The sequence below is a fragment of the Primulina eburnea genome, chromosome 4, assembly GCF_022965805.1.
Source record: "Primulina eburnea isolate SZY01 chromosome 4, ASM2296580v1, whole genome shotgun sequence".
Lineage (NCBI taxonomy): Eukaryota > Viridiplantae > Streptophyta > Magnoliopsida > Lamiales > Gesneriaceae > Primulina > Primulina eburnea.
This window is the reverse complement of record NC_133104.1, coordinates 4,122,946-4,132,978: the sequence shown is the minus strand read 5'-3', so window position 1 is coordinate 4,132,978 and position 10,033 is coordinate 4,122,946. Positions and strand designations below refer to the sequence as shown.

General features: G+C 40.4%; 1 protein-coding gene across 1 annotated transcript; it reads left to right on the top strand.

Annotated features, from left to right (window-relative positions):
- The first annotated feature begins 6,223 nt into the window (after positions 1–6,223).
- Positions 6,224–9,567, top strand: LOC140830684 (probable serine/threonine-protein kinase WNK9). The gene is made up of 7 exons (XM_073194114.1): positions 6,224–6,561; positions 6,694–6,731; positions 6,841–7,068; positions 7,163–7,383; positions 7,479–7,636; positions 7,723–8,164; positions 8,247–9,567. The coding sequence occupies exons 1-7, from the start codon at positions 6,487–6,489 to the stop codon at positions 9,116–9,118; spliced, it is 2,034 nt and encodes a 677-aa protein (XP_073050215.1). The 5' UTR covers positions 6,224–6,486; the 3' UTR covers positions 9,119–9,567.
- Positions 9,568–10,033: the final 466 nt, after the last annotated feature.

Below are 10,033 nucleotides of genomic sequence, written 5' to 3'. Positions count from 1 at the left end.
TCCAGGTGAATTTTGAATTTTTCTGTGTGAGCTTCGTCAGTGGCACGGCTATCGAGGAGAACCCTTCGACGAATTTTCGGTAATATCCTGCCAATCCAAGAAAGCTTCTGATATCAGTGGCGTTCTTCGGTCTCGGCCACTCTGTAATTGCCTCTACTTTCCTTGGATCCACTGACACTCCTGTTCTCGAGATCACGTGTCCTAGAAATGACACACTTCTTAGCCAGAATTCACACTTGCTAAACTTAGCATAGAGCTTATTCTCTCTTAAGATTTGCAGAGCAAGGTGAAGGTGCTCTTCGTGGCTTGCCTCGTCAGGAGAATAGACGAGAATGTCGTCGATGAATACCACTATGAACTGATCCAGAAATGGCTTGAATACTCTGTTCATAAGGTCCATGAATGCTGCTGGTGCGTTGGTCAGACCAAAGGGCATCACTGTGAATTCGTAGTGCCCGTATCTGGTTCGAAAGGCTGTCTTGGGAATATCTTCAGCCCTGACCTTTAACTGATGATAACCGGTCCTCAGGTCCAGTTTAGAAAAGACGGCGGCTCCTTTAAGCTGATCGAACAGATCGTCTATCCGAGGTAGAGGGTACCTGTTCTTGACCGTGATCTTGTTCAATTCCCTGTAGTCGATGCATAATCTCATACTACCGTCCTTCTTCTTTACGAAGAGTACCGGAGCTCCCCACGGGGACACACTCGGTCGAATCTGCCTTTTATCTAGCAATTCTTGGAGTTGTTCCTTTAACTCCTTGAGTTCTGCTGGTGCCATTCTGTAAGGTGCTTTAGAGATTGGGGTCGCACCGGGAACCAGATTGATTTCGAATTCCACTTCACGGTCCGGGACCGTCCCCGAGAGTTCTTCTGGAAAAACGTCTGGGAACTCTCTTACTATAGGGATGTCCTCCAATTTCAGCTCGACTGCTTCTTTCACTTCGCTGACCATTGCTAGGTAGATGTCCTCTCCTGATCTCATTGATTTCCAGACTTGAGCTGCGGAAAGTAGCAACTTCCGTTCCTTGGATTTCCCATGAAACACGACTTCCTTCTGTTCTGCGGTTAGGAGTTTAACTCTCTTTCCTTTACAATCTACTATTGCACTGTTTCTTGCCAACCAATCCATTCCTAAGATTACGTCGAAATCGACCATGATCAACTGTATCAAATCGGCCCTAAAAGTCTGATCGTTAATACTGATCTCACAATCTTTGAAAATCTCGTCCGTTTCAACGGTTCTATTAGTAGGTGTGGCTATACGGAAAGGTTCAGTAAGTTTAACAGGTTTACGTCCTAACTTCTTAGCAAACCTCTTAGACATAAAGGAATGGGTAGCACCGCAGTCAAATAATGCATAGGCAGGTACTGATTGAATTAGAATGGTACCTGACACGACTTCAGTTGCGTCATCAGCCTCTTCCTGAGTCATGGCAAAGATCCTAGCATTGGGTTTATCCTCTTTTGGTTTACTAGGGCCTGCTCCCGGATTTGGCCCAGCTCCTCTGTTTGGCCCTGCTGGTCGGTTGGCAGCGGTAGGACATTCTGCAATTCGGTGCCCCGCTTTCCCACATCCAAAACACACACCACTTGCCCTTCGGCATTCCCCCGAGTGCTTGAAGCCACATGTTGAGCATGGCTTGAGTCCTTGGTAGTTATTGGCGGGGAATTTCCCTGAGGGAGGTCCACCTGACTGATTGGGCCTCTTGAACACTGGTTTTCCCTGGGAAGGCTGGCTGACAGGGGGTCGCTTGTTCCTGTTTTCCCCTTCTCTCCGACGAATATCAGCTTCGGCTCGGATAGCCGCACCCATCAAGTCTGAAAAGTTGGTAGGTTGGTAGACTGCCAGAGCGGATTGGATTCTGCTGTTCAACCCCTTTTTAAATCGGTGCAATTTCAGAACTTCATCTGCCATAATTGCAGGAGCATAAGAACCAAGGGCATTGAATTGAGAGGTGTATTCCACTACTGACATATCCGGGGCCTGACTGAGACTCTCAAACTCACTTAACTTCTGTAGTCTGACTTCCGCCGGGTAGTACTGTTTCAGAAATGTTTCCCGGAAGATTCGCCATGTGATTGGTCCAGCAGCGGTCATGGCTGGAGAGACTGCTTCCCACCATTTAGCTGCCTTGTCTTCCAGGAAAGGCACTATTACGTCCACTTTTAGTGCATCTGGGACTTCCAACAGTCTTAACTGAGTTTCCACACTCTTTAGCCAACTCTGGCTAATTTCCGGGTCAGCAGCGCCACTGAAGGTTGGGCACCTGTTCTTGCGCAGAGACTCGTAATGAAACTTGACCCCATGCTGTGGTGGAGGTGGGGGCTGCTGATTAGCATTGGGGTTCACCAACCCCTGAAGTGTAGTTGCCACGATCGTGGCTATAGCCATTAAGTCTGCCTGGTTGAGGTTGAACTGGGGTGGAGGCCCGTTGCCTTCTTCATTAGTGTTGTCGTTGTTGTTGTTGTTGTTAGCATAACGGGGGTTGCGGTTCTGTCTCGGTGGTCTACCGGCCATTTCCTACAAGTTAAACGCTTCTAAGAATTTGTTGTATAAATCAACAAGATTGAATAGATAAGTTATGCTGGAACAACTGAGTAAATAAGCAAACATAATTTGAATATCAATGCACGACTGAGATAAATAATAATCATACTTTATTAATTTTGAATTCGAAGAAACAACTGACTGAACAAATTGTACTGAATGGAAATAAGTACTGCTGACTGAAAATAAAATAGCAACAATGGAAGGATAAACTCCTAGTAATAAGGAAAAGTCACTAAGATGATCTAATCGTCTAACTCTCCATCTCCTACTGCAGCTATCGGCTCATCTATCTCAATAGGCTCCTCTTCCTCCGGCTCTTCCTCCGGCTCTTCCTCCTGCAGTACCTCAACCATGTGAGTAAGATTAGCGTTTTCTGTACTGAGCTGTGCGTTTGCTGCGTTGAGCTGGGCCACCTGCATCTTCCACTCATGAGCATTTGCCTCTGCCTCGTCCAACAGATCTACGGTACTCTGGTAGCGTAGCTCGTAACCCTCCTTATTTTCCTTGATCTTATTCTTTAGAGCTTCAGCTTGCTGGACCAAGCGCTGGTTCACATATGCTAGACTGTTCATGGCCTCACAAGAATTTTCTAGCCTTCTCTTACCTCTGGCATTCTGCTGCTTCTCCTCTTCAAGTTCCTTGCGATAGCGATCCGCATCCTCTTGTAGCTTCCCATTTCGATACTTACACTGTTCTATGACATCCCGTAGATCCATGTTATCTCCCCTAACTAGTTCCCCCTGATAGATAGACTGATTAAGGCGGACTTGAATCTCTTCTTTCTCGGCAGTTAAGGCTTCGACCTCACTCCTCCTCTCGCTTAATCGGGCTCTAAGTCGCCGAATCTGGCGTGACTGGTAGTGAAGGGCAAGCTCCTTCAGACGAAGGGCAGCTTGGAAACGAGTACGGGGTCGCAGGGGAGTAGATGGAGCCATTTCCTGAAATCAAAAACGGAAATGCTCAGAATCCGAAATAGACAGTATATAACAAGTGAAAATATGCAATACATATGAAATTTTCGAAATTTAAATGAATATATAAAAAAAAAAATTTTTTTTTTTTTTTCCAAAAATGGAAAGTTTGGAATTAGACATATGGGTTCGAAGCATATGTCGAGAGGATTCCAGAACAGTTGACGGAATCGAATTTGGAGTTTCCTACGAAAAGTCCTAGGGGTTACCAAACTTTCCTAAAACGGCAAAATCGAGGTTTCGGAGGCCTAAACGAAGGAATTTCGCGATTTTTCGCTGGGGCTCCCGATTAGGGTCGGGAGTCTTGATCGTTGGGCCGTTTCGGAGGGGGTAGCATCGGCCTCGAGTTAAAATTCCACCGAAAATTTTTAGGGTTTTTTTTTTTTTTTTTTTTTTTTTTTGAAAATCGATTTTTCCCAACCGGACTATGAACCTGGCGGCTCTGATACCACTTAAATGTCACGCCCCGAAACTCGGGATTTGACACCGGCGTCGTTTACAATCACACAATTTAAAACGACAAGCCTTCGTAGCACAGTTTAAACCAAACCAGTTTATATCATAAATTCAATCGAAATAAACAATTGTCTTTTACATCCGAAAATCAACAAATGACAGAATTAAGTGCGGAAACGTCTTACAACTTATTAAATCATTAATTTCGAGCTATACTACTACTACTACTGGTCGCGTGGATCACCATCCCCAAAACTGTTCGGACTCTTCGTCCTCAACCTGTTCTTCGGGTGACTTATCTGGGAAGGTTGTAAGGGGTGAGTATTTGGGAATACTCAGCAAGTGGGGGATATCGAGCACAATATAAATCAACATGTAAAATTTCGAATTAATCATATGACTTGCATAACATTTTCGTACCACATGCATAAACATATATCAAGCACTGCAATTTATCGACCTTCTATGGTTTACTGACGTCAGTCCCTAATTTTTACTCCTCTAAGGGGACGAGGCCGTATAGCGGTTATGTCCCCCACCGCGTAAGGGTACGTCATGGTTGGGATTCCCACCCATATACGGTTGACTCCTCACAGTGCGTTTAAAATCGTATGACAATGCAAGAATTAGAAGGAAATTGTACTCGACTATTTATTTTTTTCAAAAAAACGAAAGCATGTATGTATAATTTCGAGATTTCAAGGTTTTGAAAATAAGCCCACTTACAGTATATGAGTTGCTAAAACGTAGGTGTTCGGCTTGAAGGGTGGATCGCTTCGTGCTCCTTACTCGGGCAGCGCTTCGGCTTGGTTCCTTGGACGGTTTTTGGGACGATATTTCAACAGGGTTTCGCCTTGGTTTTCAGCTCTAAATTTCGAGAATTGGGTGTAAGGAATGAAAGGGTTGATGGGGTATTTATAGGTGAGGGAAAAAGGGTCCAAATTTGGTACACAAATCTTACCAAAATTCATGACATATCTCACCATCTTGACTCCAATATTCTTGCCCCTTTTTTTCGAAAATTGAGTTGCCAAGGTGGTAGGATTTATTCCCTAATCAATTGCTCCTCATTTGGTTCGAAAATATGGTTGCTAGATGGGGAGGATCTTGAGCCACCTTTGAGGATTTGCTTCCAAGAAATCATGTATCTACCCATTACACTAATTAGTCAAATATTATAGGTCAATTTTTCGAAAATCTCTTGTAGATTTAATCTTAATTCATCCACTTTTATGATATCTCAAATCTTGTAAAACTCCTCTCCAAAATTTCGAAATTTGGCTTGTACAAGTGCATGCAATAATATCTTGACATTAAAGATTTTTCCATAAAATATTCTCCAATATATATATATATCCCTTATTGTAACACAATGATCCAAAAATATAGAATATCCTCTACTCTTTAATTTCCTTACAATGGATTACTCATGTGGGGAAATTCGGTTCTCACACGTTTTTAACGCGTGTTCATACTGACAGGAGGCTCTATAAATAGAGCTCCCCCCTTCATTCTGAAATTATCCCTTCTTCGAGTTTTCTCTCATTCTATAGCATTCAAGTGCTTAGTTCTATAATATTTGTGAGGTGTTTGTTCTCCTGTATTAAGAGAGTGTGTGTTCTCTTTGGAAACACAATGAGTGGGTTGTACACCGGTAAAATATTATAGTGGAAATTCTTTTCATCTTGCCCGTGGTTTTTACCCTAATAATTTTTAGGGGTTTTCCACGTAAATCTCGGTGTCCAGTTTATTCTTTATTTTCGGGTTTTTACTATCTCAAATTCCGCACGTGGGACCAACAGAAAATTATTATTTTTATACCAAATTATTACTTATTATTATAAATATAGATATAGTTAATTTGTCATTTCAAAAAGACTTATTATATTTTATATCAAGTAAAATAAAAATAAAAAAACGATTATTTGAATTAATTTATGGTGGGCAGGTCCTTTGATTACAACGAAGCATTTCTTGTGGGGTGGGTGAGGAATATTGAAAAATATTTAGCATATCTCTCATGCAGCTCAAATTTCAAAGTGATATATTTAAATGTAAAATAAATATGTGTATATATATATATATATATATATCCAATATTGGTGATACTCTGACTCTATGAGTGTGTGTTCTGCGTTTTTTGTTTAGTATTAATTTTTACAGCCCGTGATGAGATTAAAAGTACGATAAAAAGAGTGGTGTTTTGTCAAGATTCGCCCTTTAACCAAGGAACTAGAAAATAAAATAATTTGCTGGGAAAAAATTATTTATGGGATTTAAGTAAAGGAGTTACCGGATGGGTGTTGTGGTCTGTGAGTTGTTGGGAAAATAATTTTTGTCCTTTTTATGGACTCCCCAAATCCTCTTCTTCCCCACAAATCATGCACCTTGTATATCCTCTGGCTTTTTGCTGAAATTTTTCCATCATTACTGCAGAAAGATTCCATCTTTCTCTCCCTCAAATTAAAGAAAACTAGGAGTGGGGAAATTTGATTATTGATTTAAGGGATGAATGGTGTTACTGATCTTGATTTAGAAGAGTCTGAGTTTGTTGAAGTTGATCCCACTGGAAGATATGGAAAGGTATCGTCCTCTTTTCTTTTCTCTTTTTGGGGGCTGTATTTTCCATCTTTCTGATTATTTCTCTTCCTAACATATGTATTTATTTTTCTTTAATTTTAGCTTCATGTTTCTTGTTTTGATTTCTGATTGCAGTACAATGAGATTCTTGGAAAGGGGGCTTCAAAAATAGTGTATGTGTTTAATAAATCGTGCATCTCCAAGCTTTGAGCTTTTCAGTATTGTTAATTATGGCATTCAGTTATTTACTTTGGGGTTCCATTTTTCTTCGTTTTGTTTCAGTTACAGAGCTTTTGACGAGTATGAAGGGATTGAAGTAGCTTGGAATCAGGTGAAGCTCTACGATTTTCTACAGAGCCCTGAAGATCTTGAGAGGTTGTATTGTGAAATCCATTTACTCAAGACTTTGAAACATAGCAATATTATGAAATTCTACTCATCTTGGGTTGATACCGTCAATAGAAACATCAATTTTGTGACGGAAATGTTCACCTCTGGTACCCTCAGACAGTAAGTCTCCATTTGCCGTAGATTTGGTGATCTGGGAATTTGAAATCTTTATGTTTTGATACACATTAATGTGATTTTCGTTGATCTGAAATAGATACAGGCTAAAGCATAAAAGGGTGAATACTAGAGCTATCAAGCACTGGTGTAGGCAGATTTTACAAGGGCTTCTTTATCTCCACAGTCATGATCCTCCCGTGATTCATAGAGATCTGAAATGCGATAACATTTTTGTCAATGGGAATCAAGGTGAAGTCAAGATTGGTGATCTCGGATTAGCTGCAATCCTTCGGAAATCGCATGCTGCTCGGTGTGTGGGTACGTGCAATGTTTTGAAGTTTCTTGAAATTCTTTTTCTGAATCAATGTAAAAACTTTGATGTTGTATCGGATTTTGGTTGGTGGTAATATCAGGAACACCGGAGTTCATGGCTCCTGAGGTATACAACGAGGAATATAATGAATTAGTGGATATATATTCGTTTGGAATGTGCATTTTGGAAATGGTGACCTTTGAGTATCCATATAGTGAATGCACTCACCCTGCTCAAATCTATAAGAAAGTGATCTCTGTAAGAATCCGGACTAAATTTTTTCTATCATTCTATAATTTAGGGACTTTCCTTTTCACTGGAAGATTTGTTTCATTTCATCTTAGGGGAAGAAACCAGATGCCCTTTACAAAGTTAAGGATTTTGAGGTACGGCGATTTGTTGAAAAGTGTTTAGCGACTGTGTCTGACCGGTTATCTGCTTGGGAACTTCTCAACGACCCTTTTCTCCAAATCGATGATAATTTTTATGATTTTAGGATGTTGAATTATCAGAGAGATTATGACGAAATAGGCTCGATTTTAAAGCAACCCCTCTTGAGTGCTCGTCATAGCACGACCAGTTCTTTAGCCAATGGTTACTCAAACTATCTTTATTATGATCATGAAAATGACTTGGATTGCCACTCGATTGAGTATGAAGCGGATGAGATAGCTTTATTCACAAATCATGAAGATGATCACTTGGATAACGTGGACATTAAAATCAAGGGGAGAAGGAGTGAAGACGGGACTATCTTTTTGAAACTCAGAATTGCTGATAACGAAGGTACATGTGTTTTGGATTCATTTATATGGAAAATTCTCATCATGATGTGCTGAAAATATATATTTCAAATCCCAATTTGTAGGTCGTGTTCGGAATATATACTTCCCTTTTGACATTGAAACTGATACAGCTTTGAGTGTTGCTGCCGAAATGGTTTCTGAGTTGGATATCACAGATCAAGATGTAACCAAGATTGCAGATATGATTGATGCCCAAATAATTTTGTTGGTACCGGATTGGAAAACAGGTGCTGGATTTGAAGAAAATTTTCATAAAAGTATTAGTAACTACTGTCAGAATTGTGCATCAGAAGGTGCTCAAGCTGGCTATTTATCGTCCCACAAACCAGGAAAGAATCTGCAAGCTCCTCAATGTTCTAAGCACGGAGATGGAGCGATACATGGTCGTTTTGAAGAGATTACATACCAAGTTGAAGGTCCGGAACAATGTGTTACAGATGGTGCTCCAATGTGTTCAAGCCAGTCGGACGGCGAGCATAATCTCTGCACATCCCATCTGTCTGATGAATTTGGAGATGAACATGAAACGTCAGAGCAAAATAACAAGGATGAATCGAATGTAAGAATCAACAAAGAGAAGGCGTCTAATGGGAATGAGATTAAGCAGGAGTCAAGGTGGCTTAAGTCCAAGTATGAGATGCAGTTGAGGGAGCTTGGAGATGAGAAAATCGGGGTTGTGGTCGAGCATCCGAGTATGGATTCTCACTCAGAAGAATGCAAGAACAATACACAGGATGAGGAACGCGAATTTAGGCTTGAATCTTTTGCCTCAATGAAGCATGCTACAACATTTTCATCAACAATTTCTGGAAGGAAACATGATTATGAGTCTGCCTACAGTTTATGTAGTCCGGTGCACATGGTCACAGCTAAGAGTTTTTATTCCCACAGGGCCAGTTCTCTACCAGTGGATGCACAGATTTCTAAAACTTGAGAAGTTTATGTTTTTGTCATACTCGACTTAATTTTAGTCAAAGAAGAAATCTCCATCACAATAGTGGAATGGACCGAATTCGATGCCCATTGTCCAGCCTTACGTGTAAAATGTTGACGTAGTTCTTGCAGGTTATGAATTCTCCACTCCAAATGAAAGTGACTCCCATTTGAGTTGAAAATGAGTGAATGTACGTACATCAACAAAATGATAACAAGGAAAGTAAGAACGGTTTCTTGAAATGGCCCTTTCTTTTTTCCCCACAAAAAGTGGGAATCTCATTTTTTCCAAACGCGGGATGCCCCACATTAAAAGACTTGATTTTAGATCTAGACTTGGTGTATAGAAAGCTTCCACGATGGGATAATATCGCTGGAAAGCAATCGAAATACGATGTTTGTGTTAGACATATATTCGATTATTGTGAGTTGTGACTTGTAGGTGGTGCAATTCTTGGGCGGATTTGGTTGAGAAGCGATCAAAACATGTCGCGTGATTTAAGCTATAATCATAGTTATATATATATATATATATATATATATATATATATATATATATATATATATATATATATATCAATGGCAAAAATTAGAATATTTTCTTTAATTATCAAATTTAATGTCCCCACTCTACAACAACTTTTGTCGATGTATCAAGAAAATGTTTATGGTTCAATTCTACTTGCCCTTTGCATGGATGGCATCACAAATGCACCAACGACACGAGGACAAGATGGCCAAATATTACCGATGTGTTAGTTGATTTTGCCTAATTTGCAGGCAAGACCAAGATGCTTGGCCCTCCATGAAGTTACGCTTGGATGAGCTCTTCATATGTTTGGTGCAACATGATCATTTTATGTAATAAAGATGTGATTTTTTCGTTTCTTTCCTTTCTTGGAGGAGATTTGGTAGG